Genomic DNA, 19,307 nt, shown 5'->3' with positions numbered 1-19,307 from the left:
TCTGTAGACATTTCAATTCAGACTAATAAACATGAAACAGTTTTATTATTAGGGAACAGGTGGAGCCCCTTTTGCTGAGTTCTGTTTCTCTGACCAATGATGCTGACTGTCCCTCGTCTGATGTTTGTCTTCCTCATCATCTTCTGTCATTCATGCTGGCTGTGGATCATGCTGCTCTGTCTCATCTTCCTCCTCCTCCTCACTACTCCTCTGTTGCTCCCCTACCATCTCTTTAGCTCCTTCTGCTGTACTTTTCTTCTTAAGATAAGAATATATGTAGACTTTTCTTCATTCTCTGAAAATTGACATACACAAGCATCGATGCCTTTAGGTAACTCTGTCCAAATAGGTTAAACACACATCAAAATGTTGTGGTAACACAACACACCAGTCCTCAAATAGTGCCATGAAATGCGAGGGGCGTGTGACGGGGGGACACATCCATTTTTTCAGTACTAATAAAATGTCATTGAACATTCACCACCGCTGATGATGTGGCGTATTTGCAACTGTATTGTATTTGTGCACAATACAGATCAGGTGATATAAAAAGGTTGTTAAAAGACACCACAGAAAATATTCAACAGGTGTGAAAAGAAATGTTGTGTTTTGGGATGTGTGTGTGTGTTGGGGGGGGGGGGGGGGCATACACGCCTGGTCAGTCGCCGTTTTGGAGTTGAAGAAAAAGTAATACAGAAAGTTCCTCTTGAAGAACTGAGACTGGTCCTTTTTTTTAACCCGCTCTGGAGGCTCTGAGGGTTCGAACGCGGAAGTGAACCCCAAAGGAAGATCAGCCTCGCCGTCTTGTTCTGTTCTGCATCCAGCGGCTCGTCTTTAACCATCGATGTCTGCGCACACGCACAGCAGGGAGGGAGGGGGTGTGGGCCGGTTTAAGTGATCAGATCGACTTGGCGCCTGCAGGCTGTGCATTTGGGATGAAATGCATAACTGATGGTGCCACAGTCTACAGTGGCTGGTGGGGTGGCCGTGTTGGCGCCACCGCAGAGATGGTCTTTATGTGCAGTTCTGAGCTATAAAACCTGCTGCATTTGGATCCAGCTGTCTGCCTGTTTTTGGTGACAAAGAAAAAAGTCTTAGTTCATTAGCCTGCCCCTTAAAAAAAATCAATACATTTTCAGCACACCAAATAATTTTAGTTTAACAGTCTTAGTCATGTTACACACCTATTTGTGTTCCTAAATCAATGTATTTTGTTCGTTTCATTTAAAGATGATTACCGCAAATTCCATAGCTGTAACTAAAGTTAGATTGTGGTTTTTATTTTTATTGTTTTTTATGTTCTTATTTTATAAAACACCCGGATATTCTGAAAATTAAAATTAAAGTAAAAAAGTTAAGTAACGACTCCCTTTCTACCTCAAAAAGTGGGAGCTCTGAACTCCTTTTCAAAGTCACGCCTCCTCTAATCCATGAGTCACGTGGTCACGTGTTTGGGTCACATGACCGGTGCGCTGAACTGAGTCTGCGCAGACAGCGGTAGGAAGCCGCTTCTCCTCTGGACCCTGTTCTTGTTGCTTCTCAGAGAAACCGACAGTTTCATTAGCCGTAGTCGACTAATTATCATTTTATTTACATTTTTTATGTTTCCAAGTGCCTCTAAAACTCTTCATTTCCCTCATGGATGTAACGAGACGAAACGACTCTCCAGGTAAAGTCCTTTAAAGTTTAAGTTTAAACAGAAAGTTCGCTTAATTTTATTCTACAATTTTAAACACGCAGTTTGGGGTTTTTTGAGCTTTTTTAAAAATGTTTTTCTATGTGGTTTGGAGTACAGCAAAGTGCTGAGAAGACATCCTCGTGTTTCTGTGGTTCTTACTTGTCATAAGCGGCTGCGGTGCAGCAGAAACCTGGTGGTAAACAGCAGTTTTTTACCCCCCCAACATGCCCGTCAGCATCTGCCCTCACAAGCACGTGACACAAGAAAACGGCCACAAAACTGCAACAGCAAACACACCTCAGCTTATGTTTGTAATGACACATGTCTGGAAATGCTGTGGCTCATCAGATCAGTGAATTTAGTTGTTGTTTGTTTTTATAAATCATTTTAACTTTGTGGCAGAAAATCCAGAGCGAAATTCATCTCATCCTGGCTGGTTTGCATTCTGGAGCTCCTTGTTTGTTCTGCTGTTTTCATGGAGATTTACTGCACCGAATCCAACAAGGATTCATCGAAAGCAGGCATGTCCAAAGTCTGGCCCACCGGCCCCCAGGCTCCTACAATAAATAACATTCGGGCCCCCGGCACTTTCTAAAAAACGCTACAATTTCTTGGTTGCGGTTGGCTAAATTACGTTTGACGCGTTGTAAACCTTTGGCATCACTATTGTGCGACATTTTCTCGACATTTCTAGAATGAGGGCTGTAAATAAAACGGGAATGTTGACGGCGAGGGCCGCTGCTTCCAGGACGAGTGGAAACTGTCACATTTTTTGCAGTGAAATGTCAAACAACATGAAAAACTAGACTGGCTGTTTTCACAGAGTTCAGTACCAAGAGGCTCTGGAAGGAACGGGTGAAAAAGGGACAGATTGACAATAATCTCATTTTGATGTGCTTGTTTTCTATGCGCAGAAAGGCAAAGTATACGCCGCTGCTCTAAAATGTTCATGACCCTCCCGGGTTTCCAGGTGTTTTGGGATCACAGTAGGTAATCCTGTGACTACCACAGATCTGTTATAAAAGTAGATTTTCAGAGGATTCAGGCTTCTTTTTCGTTCTGTTTTCTTATATTCTTTTGGTGTTTGATTCTCTCGGTTGCTATGATGAACTTTACTGAAGGAAAAACTGAAACCCCTTAGCTGTAAGTTTGAGTTACATCATGTCTGACGTTTTAAAAATTTAGTATTCAAACAAACTTGTCAATAAACTTGTTTTTTTTTTTAACTTTGCATCCTTGTTTTGACGTCGGCGTTGAGGAAACGGACTGAGATGATGGCCGATGGGATGGCAAACGCTGTTCGGGTCTTTGCACCTGTCGTGAAGCACAAACACCTGTGCTGCAAACACTCCAAGCACCGCCTCATTCCTGCAGAGCATCGCTGTCATCTGCTTATCGGCTCTGCGTTCGAGACATTTCTCGCGGCTTCGGTCTCCGTCGAAGCTCCGTCTGTGGGTGGCCTTCTCCCGCCGACGGCCAGACTCGATCCAGGAGCCGATAAGAGCTTGTTGACAGATCGCCGCGCCGGATTAAAGCAGTGAAATCAGTGGATCTGCCAGCACGCCACAGGTGACGGCGAACCAGAAGAGCCGGATATTTGCATCATTTCAGTCGTCTTGAGTGACTTTATCTCCAAAGGGTGAAAAGCGGGCGGCTTGTGCCCACTTTTGTTTACCTGATGGCTGCTGGCTGTCTGCAGGAAATCCTGTAAGTGGTTGGATTCCTGAGGATTCCTGAAGGCGTCATCACCTCCTAAAGAAGCTGTCAGATACGTTTGTTTGACCCCCTGGGGTCATTCAGTCGCTGTTTAAACTCCGTCAGAAGACGAGGGGCAGTCCGTGAAGCATCCAGAAGAGTTCGTCCCATTGACTCAATCCTTTGAATCTCTCCCATCAGTTTGAAGTTGTCTCCAAACTCAGCAGACGGCTGGAACGGTCTGAGATAGGAGGCATGAGGGGTGAAAGGAGAAGCGGTGCCTGCAGGAACGACCTTTTGTTCTCGGGTTTTTTTTAGAGCTGCAGGGTCTTTAGCAGCACCTGACCTTCACCCCTCCTGCAGTAGATGAGTTCATCACACAGAAACGCTGAACAGGACACTTTCAGATGAGTTTACCTTCTGTTAGCACGTTTGGTGTCACAGATTGTTACTTATTTTAGCCGTTATCCCATCACAGTCAAACTCTGCAGACGTCTCCGAGCCTTGAACTTTCATCTTGTTTTCTTTGGGCTGATGGATTTTGCTTACTTATGCCTTTGTCTTGCTTTTCTTTCTCTCACTTCTCGTTTGACTCGGCTGCCCGTTTCCTCCGCTGACTGGTTGTGTTTGAGCTCAGCTTGATCTGCTGACTTTTGTGGATCTTCTCTGGTGTCCAAATTCACTAAGGCTCGCAGACTTTTCCCGGCCCCGTTCCGGGTTTGTATCCAAGGCTGCAGGCGGATTTCCGAGGACCTAAAAAATCCGAATGAAGGCGTTCTTTGTTCCTTAAAGCAGAACCATGTGACGAGCATTGGGATGAAGAGCTGGTTTGGTGTGAGGAGTTGGCTGAAGGTCCATCAGCTCCCCGATGCTTTGGAAATCTTCACTTCCATTTCATTTAACGGCTCGTGCGTCGCGATGTTTTCTCTGTTCTCTTGTGAGCCTGCAGACGTTTTTGCTCTCAGTCAGACCAAACCTCTTAGAGATTTCTGCTCTGAGATCTCAAGAATCCCTCTTGCTCCTGCAGATATTTTCTTTAACGTCAGGAGTTGTTTGCTCGACAGAACCTTCAGGAAAATGAATTTCCTTTTCTCTGTGTGGTCAGGAGGGTTCTTCACGATTGTTGGAAGTGTTAGAAACATCCTGTTGATGAATTTATTTTTTTATTTTGCTCATAAGCTGCATATTTACACCAGGAAGTGTGGGTTCTCTGCAGCCCATCATACACGAGGAGTTTCATTCCTGCTGGCATAGCAGACGTCCAAAAATCCAGTGTTGCCGATCTGCTCAGAGGTCTTTTTTTTCCTCCTTACTTTTGTCGTTAAAGATCCGCCTGCGGCTGCATAAACATATAATGCGTTGCATTTTCTCTCCCCTCCAGCGCAGACAAAACCTCTGGCAGTAGCTGCTTTGCTCTTTGTTTTTATTTTTAAGTCTTTTGCAATTTTCTTCTGTAGCTGCAGACCTGAAACAATAAAAAAAAATGTAATCAGTCTTAGTGGCTGGACACTCAGACTGGGGGGAGAAACTTTATTTGTTTTATCAGCTTTTTCAGCTCTATGGATGGATGGATGGATGTGTCTGGTGTGTTTTATTTTTTTCAAAATTCCCTTTTTTAATGTTTCTTTTTGCAGAACGTGAGTAAAAACAGTTGTTCTCCGCCATCTTTTTGACACTAGCAGCTTTGATCACCAGCAGGCCTCTGCATTGATCCTTATTGATCCGCAGCAGACCGAGACTCTGGAAGAGCTCGGTCATGTGGAGGAGAAAGGTCACACGGTCCTATCGGGGCGTCCGTTCATCATCTGACCTCACTCTGCCCTCGTCAGGGTCACGGGTTTGCAGGAGTCTGATCCTGCTGCCTTTGAAGGCAGGAACCCCCCCCCCAGGACAAGTCACCAGACCCTCACAGAGCCTGAACCCCCCCCCCCCTGCTGTTGTGAGGCATTGCCACCAAAAACCACCAAATGTTCTGGTTTTTGGTTCACCAAATGAATACAAAGAGTGGAGATGCTTCTGATTGTCATAAACATTTTTTTGACTTTGGGGTTTACAGAAATGTATTTCTGGTTTCACAGCATCATTGAGACAGAAAAGCTCCTTTCTGCCTTGTCAGTTTTCTTTTATTGATTATTCAAAAACAAGTTTGTTTTTTTTTTTCAAACTTAGAAGAAGAGCAAAAAGAAACCAAACATTTGTGTTTGTCTTCTTCTTCTTCTTCTTGTCCCAGCAGAGCAGGAAGGGCCGCCGCCCGCCACGACAAACTACGGCTCCACAGGGGGCAGCGGCGAGCACCAGCATCCCAACAACCACCACGGCTGTAACCATAGCAACCACAGCTTTCCCACGACGACGACCGGGGACTGGGTCACGGCGGACGAGGAGGAGGAGGCCCTCCGCAGGAAGCTGAAGTATTTCTTCATGAGCCCGTGTGATAAATATCACGCCAAGGGCCGCAAGCCGTTCAAACTGATCCTGCAGCTGCTGAAGATCATCATCGTCACCGCTCAGGTACGCGCAGACGGGCACGCCATCCTGATTCAGGTCTGACCTCAGAGTTCCCAAAGAACTAAGCAAAAGTACTCATTATATACAAGTATACACACATGTAAGTATAATGTACCGGTGCAGAATAATGACTGAACTCCGCCCCCCACTGCCACCAATTCTGCAGTCAGAGCAGAAGGAGCGAGCCTCACCTTGAGACAACAACCTGCTTCCATCACGACGTCCTCCCTCCTCTTCCTCTCTCCTCTGAATGTGTTGCTTCAGCAAAGTTTGCTTAGTGAGCGAAAGGATTGTTGCTGCTTTTCTGAACTCTCTGAACAGAAAAGTTCTCATCGTTCTGGTGGTTATGAGGCAAAAAAAACACTGATGGAAGATGTTCAGGAAACACGTCCAGCAGCTTTTTTTGGGGCTTCTTCTTTTCAGCAGGAATTAGATCTTTCTCATAAAAATGTCCAGCTCAGATCCACGTGTCCCTCTGCTGTGAGTCTCTGGTTTAAGCAAAATAAAAGTTTCTCATTTCAAATAGTCACTGTAAAGAAAAAGAAAAAACAAAGTAAAGTAAACAAACTTTATTCAGCTGGTTCACAAACAGTGGAAAGACGGTGAAACTTAAACATTTTGACAGAAACCATCAGTCAACTATAAGCACAACTAGAATGTTGTCAGTTTTCTACTTTTGAACAGTCGAGGATTTTAAGTGGAAAAAATACAGTAGGGGTCACTTAATTAGCTCTGATTTGATTTTAGTTTGTTAGATTTACACATTTCTGACTGAGATGCATCACAAACGGCAAAATAAACTTGTTTTTTTTACATCACTGCTGACGTTATGCTGTACTAATACTACACTGGCTGCATTCACATGACGCTGTGTGACACAGGAAGTCTTTTATTTTGAAAGGATAGTTTTGAACCATTTCATGTTTTGAAAAAAAAAAAAAGGTAATTTTCTCTCAAGAGTTTATTTCATAATCGTAACAATAACATAAATTCAAAACAGTTATTTTTCTAAAAAGGTAAAGTTTGGCGTTTCGGCTCCTTCTGGGTCGCGGTCGGGGGACAAATCGACCCGTACGGCTCCTGAGGTGTTGAAGGTTGCAGACCGCTGCTCAGCCTAGATGTTGGTTTCCGCCCCGGCGTGTTCTGATGACCGTCGGCCCGGATGCACACTGACAGGCTCTGTTTCTCTCCCCCCTCTGCCACAGTTGGTGCTGTTTGGCCTCAGTAACCAGGTGGTGGTCACCTTTAAGGAGGAGAACACCATGACCTTCAAGCACCTGTTCCTCAAAGACTACGACGACGCCACAGGCGACTCCTTCGCCGTTTACACCCAGCAGGACGTCTACGACCACATCTTCCATGTAGTGGAGAAGGTGAGCCGATGCAAACATAGTTATTTAGTTTTTCTGTTAAATATATGACATAAACATCCACAGACAGTCTATTCCTGTGATATAAACAATGAAATAACTTAAAGCTATGAAAATAAGTCCATGTAAATAACAGTTTTTGTCTGCTTAGTTAAGGTAGACACTTCAAAATGGATTAAAAAAAAGATAAAAGTACGAGCCGAAGGAGGTTTCTGGCTTTTTTCTCTGCTCCAGAGGGTTTCAAATTGCTGAAATATTTTGTTTTCTGATCATGTAAGATGTCAGAAGTCAGGCAGGCTCTTCTTGTTGTCAGGCATTCCAAGCACGAGCTCAAAAGGACCTTCAGGAATTTTCTTCAGACTCACTTTAGGAAAAACACATTTCCCTACACTTTTTTTTTAAACAATTCTTTTAAGATGCCTTCAATAAAAGAAACACTTTCTCTAAAGTCAGATTAAGTGATCAGATTACCTGTGAGGAAGGTAGAGCACCGTTTAATCTCATCCAATCCCGTCTCTCCTCTAGTATCTGACCTTACCGGAGACCACGGTCGGGCGCTACGCGTACGTCTACGACGTTGGCGTGAACGGCAGCGCCCTCTCCCTCTGCCAGCAGTACTACAAGAGGGGTCGGATCGACCCGGCCAACGACACCTTCAGCATCGACCCTCAGATCAAAACAGGTACACAACTGTGTCACCGTTGTTCGTCTGCAAGAGCATCAAAACCCTTTTTTTTTTTTTCTTCGTCTGCTCATGATCCGCGACGATTTGAATAAAGGAAAACTCAGAAACGTAAATTTCAACTGAATTTTTTTTAGACGGATCATCAGAAAAATGCCACAAGTACGTTTTAAAAAACGCCATTTTTCATCAGAGTGGGTCTGTAAGAATCACCTAAACAAGTGTCTACTAGTATGTCAACCACAACGAGGGCTTTAAGCTTTAAACCTTTCAGAATGAAACCTTAAAAATCTTTCCATAGAGATCATCTTTTTAGTGCTGTTTTAAACTTATATCAATATTGGGGCTTTAGCTGGACTATTTTAAATGGGTTTATTTGTACTTTTTTCTAAAAAAGTAAACATTTGATCTGTTTTTTGTCCAAATTCATCATTCTGACGAATCAAACTGATGTTATTTTAGGGCCCACTTGTCGTTTTTAGGATTCAGATTCCGTATTTTCTCCTTTTTGATTTCGGTTTCTCCATTATTTTAAAAAACCGTTAAGTATTTTTCTTGGAAAGGGTTCCGTTTTCTCCTTTTTTCCCTTTTACAAGTTTGAAAATTGAAGTGAAGTAGAAAGATGTTGGGCGGATAATGAGTGAAACGTCCCGTGGATGTGTCTTCGCATCACTTCGGGATTCCTGCACACTAATGAGGCATCACATGCTTGGAGTGATGCTGTAATCCATTCGTGTCCTAGCTTACATGATAGCTTACATGGGTTTCTGAGGAGAGCTTTGAAGATTTCCTTCATTTAAACGTCTTTTGCTAGAGTTTAGTTTGTGCCTCTCCAGAATTTTTGGACTTCCTCGTGCGATTGGTTCTGCTTTTACCAGCCGGAGAAGGAAACGGCGCCCAGACACAATGAAAGAATCTTAACCTTGAATCTGATGCATTTAAAGTAACCCACTGTTAACTGGTTCAACGATGCGTTTGTGCAGAACACTGTGTGGGGGCTTTACGGTGTTCCCTCTGCTCGCTCCTCTCCGTCTGCAGATTGCATCGGCGTGAACCCTCTGGCCGTCCCGTCGCAGCGGCTCGGCAGCAGCTACAGGAACTTCACGCTCAAGTTCCACAAGTATGTCTTCATTTTTTTTTGCCGTCTTGTCGTTGACGAGTTTATCTCTGACCTTGCGTATCTGATGGCGCTCTTCAAAAAGTCACTTATCTGTGCTGCACAGACAAAGGAACTGTGACTCAGCGGAAGTTGGTAGAAAAAACACCCTGCCTTGTCCGCCGCCTCGCCTGGTTTTGTGTGGCGTTTGTTTCATGGCTGCCATTAATCGAACGAGCGAAAAGATCAACAACAGTGAGATGCTGCTCCATGGTTGGCACTTGTTAACCTCATACTAAGACACACTTCCTGTACTTTGGGTTGCGTAGTAGCAGCATCTCACTCTTCTATAAGCTTTTCCTTTCGGGTCTGTAGTTTCCAGACCTGGTTGGTAAGATGATCCGAGGGGGAACAGAACTCAAAAGTTAAGTATCGGTAACCGACGAACAGATATAACTGAATGTATAAACATGCAAAAATTAAAAAGAAATAAACGAAATACAATTTAAAACCATTCATTAAAAATTAAGCAGTAAAGTGAGGATTCATTTTACAATTCTTTTGCTGTTTGTACTTCTGAATGTCTTTTTTTGCTGCTGGAGATAAAAGAATTTCCCCATTGTGGGATGAATAAAGTTTATCTAATCTAATCTATACAACATGGTTGAGATGCTGCTCCATTGTTAGCATTTGTTAACCACTTGCTAAACTAATCCACGCTTCTCCCTGTACTTTGAGTAGAGTAGTAGTTCTGTCTCGGGCAAACTAAAGTCTACATGTATAATTATCTAATAAAGGGATTTTCACATGAGAAAAACTTGCAGCACAAAAAACCCGCTGCACTTTCTTCCCTTGTTCTTGGGCCGTTTGTTAACGTTTTCATCCACGTTACATCCGCCATGATTTTTTTTTCCTATTAATGCCTCTAAAAAAATGAAACTCTCGCCCCGCTGCCTCGCCAGATTTGACATGCAAATTTGGGCCAACCAGAAAGGTTACCCACACGCCCCCTGATCACTGCTCGCCAACCCAGCGAGCACGCAGGAGCGCCGCTGTTAGGATGCAGTTGTAAAACGCGGGGTCGCCCGGTTAGCATTGCGCTTGCGCGGTTGTAAGGTTCGCTCACTCGGTTCCTCCGTTGTCTGCGCTCGTTCCATTCATGGCAGCCATGAGACGCCATAAGTTTTGGTGTCGGTAACGTTCTGTTGTTTTTTCTGTTCTTGGTTCAGGCTGATCAACGTGACCATCGAGTTCCAGCTGAAGGCCATCAACATCCAGACCATCATCAACAACGAGATTCCAGACTGCTACACCTTCTACATCACGGTGGGTCTGAGGAGACCCACGCCTTTTATCCAAATCTGACCCCAAAATTCTGTTCTACTATGATTCCCAAAACTGCCATAGTGCCCATGTTTTAGGCATTTACAGAGAGAAGGACCCTCATCAAATACTGTAAGCAATTGTTCAAACGCAATGCATTGTGGTCTATATTGACCAAGCCAGTGAGCATGGATGCACACTGGTTTTTTTGTAGGGACTTTTGGGAAATTTCTTGGGCACTGGATGTTAGAATTGTAGATTTGGACAACACAAAAAAACAACAACAGTGAAGGCCTTAAATAGTAGGGCAGGAATTTGGAAACAAAACTCTGATAAGTTATTGATCTCTGAGAGCTCAAACACAATCCTTGGAAATCCTGGAAAACATTCACATTTGAAGTACTTTGGCTTTAAAACTGTCTGAACTGATTCTTATGATACATATTGGATGGAATAACCTAAGAGAAGAAGAGGACAAGCCTGGCTTTCATCTAAATGCTCGTTTGCTTCCAGCTTCTTCTTTTTCTTCCACGATTGCAGCATCGTCTGTTCGTCCGCTTGTTGCACTGTAACATCGGAAAAACCCGCAGCTTCTGGTAAAGTTCTGCAAATGTTCTTGCATCAAGTGCTTGAACTTTCTTGAAGGTCCTTCATCACAGCGATGAGCAGTAAATGAAAGATTCTTTTGAAAGGAAATATTGGCAGAAAGAAGCAGGAAGTGAGGCTGTGCTGGTTGTGGTCATGTGACCCTCAATAAACTACAAATATGGATGTATTTTATGGTTTTACGGTTTATCAGATTTTTTTTTTTAACCGCCGGCACCTCCGTAGAAAACAACCCATCGATAACATCTTTTTTTTCTGTCCTTGGATTCATTTGCTTTTCTCTGACGTTTTCATGTAAACTCCTAAAGAAACAGGGACGCTTAGTTTTTTTTTGTTTTGTTTTTTTTTTTAGGATCTGACTGGTTCTTTTCTCCTCCAGGTGGTTCTGGACAACAAGGCTCACAGCGGGAAGGTGAAGATCTGGTTAGAAAACAAGGCAACGATAAAGGAATGCAAGGACCCGAGCGTCTCCGGACACGGTGAGGCTCCGCCTACCCGCTGCTGCAGACCACGCCCACATTTACTGCATCACAAGTTCAAATTCTCCTTCATCGTAACCGTGTGGTCATGATGCCACTTTATCGCTGTTTTCTTAATTATTTTTTTTAAATTTAACCATCATTTACCCAGGAAATGTCCCATTGAGATAAAGAATCTCTTTTCAAGGGAGTCCTGGCTAGGAGGAAATAATAATTTACATTTATTGGTGTTTTTCTAGAGTTTGAAAACAAAATTAATTGGGTTTTGTCTGCATTACCCAGTAATTTTAGCTGAAGAAATGTGTGTCAAAAGCTTTTTGCAGATATTTAACAGCAGTGGCCGGGGATGGGTCAAAGCAATAAATAATTGTGTCATCGGCATAAAAATTCATATTTGCATCAGACACATTGTGACCTATATTGTTAATATACATGAAAAAATAGAAGGGGTCCTAATACAGAACCCTGTGGCACCCTCTTGTGTACATTTAAGAATGCAGAGCACAAACCGTCATGTTGAACACATTGGCTTCTGTTTCTCAAGTAACTCAGTAAGTACGTGATCTAAAAGACCAAAACTGATGAGCCGTTGTTTTAACACGATGTTTGACGGATCAATAAAGAGCGCAGGACAAAAAGCAGTACTTTGTTTTCAAAAGGATTCACTGTTCAGCGTGTGGCGTCAGCCGCAGAGCAGTGCGTTCAGTCGCAAACAGGAAAGTTGTTCTGTTTTTATTTTTAGTCTGTCGGAATCATCCAAAGGTTTTCTGGAAGGAAGCCTTTCAGTTTGACAAGAGATTTCCCTTCCCCTGTTTTGGTTTCACTTCAGCTTTCTGCCTGAACCGGCGTGTTCTGCTGGGCTTCAGGTGCTTTATTGGGTCATCAGAAAGCCTGAACAGCTGTAGAACATCTTTGTGTTGACAAATGCTTCTCCTACAAACCCATAAGCCTGTAGCACCAAGCAGACGTCATGTGAGGTCATTCAGTCAAATCAAAAGCACATGGTGTAAACTTGAAATAAATATTTAAAAATTGAAAAAGAAAAATTTAAATTTGACAAAACATCTAAACTATAAACCTTGAATGAATTTTTGTTGTTGTTTGTTTTGCATTTTTGTTTTTTCTTCACTTTCTACAAAGTGTGCAGCTTCAACGAAGACTTTTAGACCCTTCTTTGACCTGGGGGCGGGGCTTTGAGCCCATTGGCTCCCGGGACATTCCGCTTTCTATTCGCCACATCAGTGGATGGATGACACAGACGGCGCCAACAGCAGACGCAGTTTTGGAGCGGGAATGACATCACCCGATCGATCGTGTCCTGATAGCCAATAGGCTCAAAGCCCCGCCCCCACATAGAATAAGGACCGACTCTGAGTCGTAGCTGTTAATTTAGGGCTGAAAGTGAAAAACAAAGAGACAAACGTTGAAACTGGTAAACTAATAGATTAGCGTTATTTTTTAGGCAATTTTTTTTTATTATTACGCTTCTTTGAAGGATTTTTCCTCTTTTCCTTTTGTGAAATGACCTTATAGTAGTTTTTAAATTATTAAATTGTAACTAATCGTGTTTATTGACAAAAAGTTGCATTTATATTTATTAGTTCCAAATTATTCAGGTGTTTTTTTATGCAATGATGTTCTGACCTAAGATCTCTTTAAATGTCTTATTGTTACAATAATGAGGAAAGAAAATTGAGTTTTTTTCAACGTTTTCTGTATTTCTTGACATTTAATTTTTTTTTTTTAATTTTCCATATTTTTCCATATGTTTTCATTTTCCTTTTCAAATTTACAATCTGTTTCTTTCTTCGTCCTCCTGAAGCTGGTGGAGCTTTGACCCCACCCGTCGGGGCTGAAAGCTGCTCGCTGACTTGACGCTCTGATCTTTTGAACCTCCAGCGGAGAACTACACCCGGGTGGCGTTCGATGTCGCCGTGGCCGTGGTGTGCCTGCTGTCTCTGCTGCTGTGTGGACGCTCCATACTGCGAGGCATCATGCTGCAGCAGGTAGGCGACAGACGCCGCCAAAGCCTCGCCGGGCCAGGGTTTCATGTCAGATGAACCCCACCCGCTCGATTTCACAGCTCTAATGTCCTAAACGTAGATGAACGCGTGTCCGCTTCATGCCGTCCTGCTTCTGCTCCGCAGGAGTATGTGCGCTACTTTAAGGAGAACCTGGACCGCCCGGTGTCCTGGACCGACCGCCTGGAGTTCATTAACGGCTGGTTCATCCTCCTCATCATCAGCGACATCTTCACCGTCACCGGCAGCATCATCAAAATCGGCATCGAGTCGAAGGTCTGGCGCCGGTTCCGGCTCGGGTTGCATCTTAGCGACGTTCATTAGTAAAGCAGCTTAAAGGAACGTTAGCGCGTGTGGTCATGCCCCCCGCTTTTATTTTGACAGAACATGTCCTCGTATGACCTCTGTGGCATCCTCCTGGGGACCTCCACTCTGTTGGTGTGGGTGGGGGTCATCCGCTACCTCACCTTCTTCCAGAAGTACAATGTGAGTCACGGGTGGCGATTGATCGGGCGGAGGGGGAGGTTCCACCTTTGACCTTCATGGCGGTTGTTCCCATTGCAGATCCTCATCATCACTCTTCGAGCGGCGTTCCCCAACGTCATCCGGTTCTGCTGCTGTGTAGCCGTCATCTACCTGGGTTACTGCTTCTGTGGATGGATCGTGCTCGGACCGTACCATGTCAAGGTGAGCTGAGGGTCGCGCACACCCGAATGAGAAAATGCTGTTTTTGTCTGGAGGTTTGTTGTTTTAAAACGAGTTTTCTTTGTTTTTGGGACAATAAGAGAAGTTTAGAATTATAATTGAGGGATTCCACTGTCCCTAAATACTAAAACAAAGCAGCAGCAAAAGCTTCTGCGGATGTTTGAATAGCCAATGAAAGCAGTTACAGGGAGGAGGGAACTCGTTAGAAGTGACGGTCTTCCTAAAACGTTGGTATTTAAAGGCCATGTGTTGATTATTTCTGATTTACTGACGTGCTGCTGATGTTGGTGATCAGTCCGGGTTCATTAAGGTCAAATGAATTTAGATCCACAATGTGGATTTAAAGGACTTTAAGTTTATCCTCTTGTTGTTTATTTTTGTTTAAACAGTTAATGTTTAATTTGTCTAAGTTTGGTCATTTCATTTTTATCCTTCATTAAGGATAAAAAGGAGCCCAAATCATTCCCCTTCCACCGCCGTGTTTTGCATTTAAACGAGGGTATTTGTGATGACATGATTTCAAACACATTTACAGAACTTGTCAGAGTTCACAGCTGACTTGCTGGTGGTTTGGTTGCACATGAGACACAAACACGCATTTATTCATTAATGTTTTTTTAAAATATAAAACCTTTGATTTTTAACTGCAGGTTAGCCGAAAAATCCACTTCTGATCCCCGTTGTTTTCTGCATTATAATCCTCCCCATCCACCTTAACCTCACTTCTTCTGTTTGGTCCAAAAATCATAAAACATTTTAGTTATTGTAAATATTCCCAAATACAAAAGGGCTTCTAAATATACGCATTTAAAAAAACCTCCATAACCGTCTTTATTTAGACACTAGATTCTGTCCAGCGCTAAACGCTTCAGCATCGACCGGTTCGCTCTGCTGCTGGACCGGTAGAACAACTGGAACACCAAATGTCTCTTTTCCATAAAGCAACAAATACACGAGCTCTGATGTGGTAAATGAAAGGGATCAGATAAAAGCAAATCCGTGACGCCTGTACTCTGGTCCGCAGTTCCGCTCTCTGTCCATGGTGTCGGAGTGCCTGTTCTCCCTGATCAACGGCGACGACATGTTCGTGACCTTCTCCGAGATGCAGGAGAGCAGCAACCTGGTGTGGCTGTTCAGCCAGGTGTACCTGTACACCTTCATCTCCCTCTTCATCTACATGGTCCTGTCTCTGTTCATCGCTCTCATCACGGGAGCCTACGAGACCATAAAGGTGGGAGGTCACTGTTGCTGCACGCGTTACTCGGCTGCTACAGGATTCAGTGACCGCCGGCGAGGCACGGGCGCCGAAACGGAACCATGGATGCCACATAAAAAGCCTGAGCTTGGTTGTTTCGCTTCTATTGTGTTCTGTTTAGCTGTGCAGTTCTAGCCAATCACCTCACCTGCTCAGCAATTGTGGGCGGGCTCTTATTAAAAAAGGGGTGGGGGCTGTGAGGCTGGGGCGGAGCGATCGAAAGTTTGTCTGAACGTCCCAGCAAAAGACTCTGATGGATCAGATGCTCAGGAAGACCGTCGTCATGGCGACGAGCGGGGAAGTTTATGCCAACTTCAGAGTAGAAGAAAGAAGGAAATAAAGCATCTGAGGCACGACCCGACGTGTTTTCTTCCCCGGCGTCGTGCTGCTTCATCGCAAGGAAGTGTGTTTTTGTTACTTTTGTGACGTTTAGGCACTAGAACCGTTTCAAAAGTACCGATTCGGCACTGGCACCAGAGAAAATCCAACCAGTACCCGTCCCCAGACGGCACCAGAACATATGCCTAACAGTTTTTCTCTCTGGCAGCATCAAACCCAAGAGCCTCTCCACATAACGGACCTCCACGCCTTCATCGCAGAGTGCACCGACGCTCCGAGCTCCGGGAAGTTCAGAGGTCTGGAGACGTCGCCCTGCTCCTTCTTCTGCTGCTGTGACAGGTGAGGCGGGTCAGCGGGACCCCAGGAAGTGTGACGTCAGAAGACGGTTCACTTTTAGTTGCTGCTTTTATATGATCAGATCCCTCCTGTCACTTCTTCCATCCCTGCACAGCTTTCAGTTTCATCTAGAATAGATCAAATAAATGGAGGTTATGTAATTAAACCTCAGCAGATTATATCATTTCCCTTTAGGGATTACTGAGGCATTTATGAACTGAATGGAATTGAACCTGGTTTTTAATAAATGGAGCTCAGAAAACAAGAGAGGGAAGTTTACACTTTGGAGAAAAAAAACCACAACACTTCACGATACAGTTATTAATCATTTTAATAGAAACACGCCTTTCTGTTCTTTATTTAAGCTGAATCTGAGGGAAAACTGCTGGATCCCCCCCCCCCCCCCCCCCCTTTCCGACGCCTTATGGCGGAACGAAAGCTTTCCTAAAGCGGCTGCGCCAACCGCTGCACTTAAAAACCCGAAATTAGCAAAGGTAACAGAAATAAATCAGTGAGGAAACAGAAGAAGAGTCTTCCCCTTCAAAATAAAAGTCAAACACTAGGAATAACCCAAAACCCACGAACACTAAAAACGAAACCTTAAAAATGTTCAAACTTCACCTTTTATAAATAAAGAAAGAAACAAATATTTTTCTGTAATAAATCGCCTTAATGACAATAACATAGAATGAAAATATAATCACACGCTGGAGCGGATATCGCCTGTTTGACACCCGTGTTCTTGTGACCTTTTTCTGATGATGGAGGACATGTATGAAGTAAAGTCAGCTCTAAATTGCATTTCTGAGTATTTTCTTTATTCAAATCGTTGTGAATCAGGAGCAGACGGAAAAACAAACACTGTTGGTTTGTATTTGCAATACATTGCAAATACAATTCCGATCATCCACTAGCAGACAAATAGATCCATAAACGCCTTTGTTTTCCTCGTTTGAACTGGAATCGCTCATGTTAGATCTGAGGGGCTGTAAGCTTGCTGTAGAGGATGTTAACAGAGACCTCTCAGTAACAGAGAGGGAAGGGGGGGCGGAGTTTCTCCACACCAACAGTCCCGCCCACAATTCAGAGGTGACTTTTTTGGATGAACTCCTGCCGCTCTGCAGAAACTGTGATCAAGACTAAGATCATTGATTTCAAATGAAATATTACTATTCATATCTCTATTATCTAAACATCATGAAGTATGTTTTTTCGCAGTTTTCTTACATCAAACCACTGTTGTTGTTTTTTTTTGTCATTTTAATGTCAGACATGTATTTGTTTTATGCTGAAAAGAGAAAAATCTGCTCTGATTGGGGGGGAAATTTCGGTAAAAAAACAGGGCGTGGCGCTTGGTTCCATACGGTTCAAAGGTCAGTGATAAAGAAAACGGAGCCGTTGGTTCTGAGCTTTAAGGATAAACAACAGGGTGAGAAGTGACGTGACGGCAACAAGTGGTGCTTAGAAAAGAGGAACTCTTTCTGAAACGACGCAAACCAGAAGTAAACACTGTTTGAAACCTGCAGTATTTTTTACTTTCACAGTATCTCTGTAGTGTAGCTTATTTAAATACATTTTTTTTATGTTGTAACCTGAAATAAAAATGTGAATTATCATCTTAAATCTCCCTTCCTTCATTTTCCTCCAGAACAACCACATATGAAGATGTCCTGCTGGTGAACTGAGGTGACCTCAGAAAACATCTAAGGGTGTCGGTTAGCTCCCCCTGCTGGCAAACGGGGCACACTGCAATCAACCGGGTCAGCCAGAACCAAAGCGGGAGGATTCGCCGTCGTCTGCCGGATGAACTGTCCGAGTTGAGCTGCAGGCGTCTTCCTGGAGCTTTTCCTCTGGTGTTCCACTCCCAGAAGGAGAAAAAATTTACAGTTTTTTTCTCTGAGCCGTCACCACAACTTCTGCACAAACATTTCTCGTTTTTACTCTCGTTTTAATCAGTATTTGTTGTTGTTGTTGTTGTGTTTACTGTTACTCAACGAGGACTCGGCCGCATGAACTGTCGGTGCAAAAACCGAATGAGAGCGAGGGCCAAGAGAAGGACTGCTGTGGCAGCACAAACCTTTTTTTTTTTTAAAGTTCTTTTTATTAGTATTATTTCAAATGTTTGTGTTTCTCTTTCTTCTGATTTTAACGTGACAGATCAAAGCACAGGCATTAAAAATCACAATAACGAAGGAGTTTTTTGAAACAGGAGGAGACCTCAGGGAGGCTTCGGGAGCAGACGGTAACCGACCTGACCTCAGAGGCGGGGCCTATCTTAGAGCGTTTTTTTAATGGACGGACGCTGTTCCCCTGTAATGATCCCTGCAGGATGGTCCAGTCGCTCACGGATGAGCCTCTCAGGAGGATGAGGCTTCTTTAATGATGCAAACTTTTCCCAAATAATGAGCCGTTTGTTGCAGAGCCTTGAAAAAACTTTATTCATTTCCTGCAAACGAACAAACAGAACAAAAGTTTGGGTAGAAATGAACGAACAAAGCAAACCGTAATTATTTATAATTGCTCTGCCGTCGTTCTTTTTATGTTTTCATATTTTGTGAAGGATGCCTTTCTTTATATTTTGTACCACACAAACGCACAATAGTCGTTTTAATTCATGTCTCACTGATTCCAGACGGTATTTTTTATTTTTTTTTTAAAGCTAAATACAATGAAGAGAAATGTAGTTTTGAATGTCAAAAGTGTCTTAAAACGGCCGTAAAAACAACAACGTGGTCAATGACGAAACTAAATAACTGCTGCATCGTTTTGACATCCGGCTGCGTTCCTCATGCTGCACTTGAACTGTACTTTAGAGAACAACGAGATGTTGTGTAGTCGACTGCTCAAAAAAAACAACACAACACAGTTTTTGTGAGTCTCCTTTGATATTAAAGCATCCTTTTATGGAACAAACTGTCAGGTGTTGCTTCTTCCACCAGTAGAGGGAGTACCGGTTTTAAATATTGGTACCCAAAAATAACTTAAAGTGAGTCGTAGCAACTTAAAATCTTCTTTCTTGAGATGTTTCTCCAGCGGCGAACGACGTCTCCAGGAAGAAAGAGAACCTTCACCTACTTTTGTCTACTTGGAAGAGTGGTTCATTGATTTAATGAGATGTTTTTAGATTTCTTCACAGCAGACTCAGACAGAGAACGGTTGCATTTCTGCATCTTTGATATGATTGGCTCATTTCCTGCCTGCTGACCTTGGCCCT

General features: G+C 43.4%; 1 protein-coding gene across 2 annotated transcripts; it reads left to right on the top strand.

Moving 5' to 3' along the window:
- Window positions 1-1,458: 1,458 nt before the first annotated feature.
- On the top strand, window positions 1,459-19,006 carry mcoln1a (mucolipin TRP cation channel 1a). 2 transcript variants are annotated; one of them, XM_004065504.5, is made up of 14 exons: window positions 1,459-1,669; window positions 5,607-5,884; window positions 7,087-7,254; window positions 7,777-7,933; window positions 8,972-9,053; window positions 10,259-10,355; window positions 11,338-11,437; window positions 13,337-13,443; window positions 13,585-13,734; window positions 13,843-13,944; window positions 14,023-14,145; window positions 15,188-15,394; window positions 15,966-16,096; window positions 17,742-19,006. In XM_004065504.5, the coding sequence occupies exons 1-14, from the start codon at window positions 1,639-1,641 to the stop codon at window positions 17,776-17,778; spliced, it is 1,770 nt and encodes a 589-aa protein (XP_004065552.1). In that variant the 5' UTR covers window positions 1,459-1,638; the 3' UTR covers window positions 17,779-19,006. The 2 variants fall into 2 exon arrangements, with proteins under 2 accessions (XP_004065552.1, XP_011475428.1); XM_011477126.4 differs by having other exon boundaries at window positions 1,471-1,669; window positions 5,604-5,884.
- Window positions 19,007-19,307: the final 301 nt, after the last annotated feature.

This window comes from Oryzias latipes, chromosome 1 (assembly GCF_053564925.1).
Source record: "Oryzias latipes strain Hd-rR chromosome 1, Olatipes_Hd-rR_3.1".
In the NCBI taxonomy this organism is placed as follows: domain Eukaryota; kingdom Metazoa; phylum Chordata; class Actinopteri; order Beloniformes; family Adrianichthyidae; genus Oryzias; species Oryzias latipes.
Note: the sequence above shows the minus strand (reverse complement) of the source record. Positions and strands in the feature narration are given on the sequence as shown.

Coding starts and splice junctions, on each gene's coding strand:
- mcoln1a (XM_011477126.4), top strand. CDS start 1,639: ATGGATGTAACGAGACGAAACGACTCTCCAG. Junction 5,885..7,086: donor TCATCATCGTCACCGCTCAG/GTACGCGCAGAC, acceptor CCTCTGCCACAG/TTGGTGCTGTTTGGCCTCAG. Junction 14,146..15,187: donor TCGGACCGTACCATGTCAAG/GTGAGCTGAGGG, acceptor TCTGGTCCGCAG/TTCCGCTCTCTGTCCATGGT.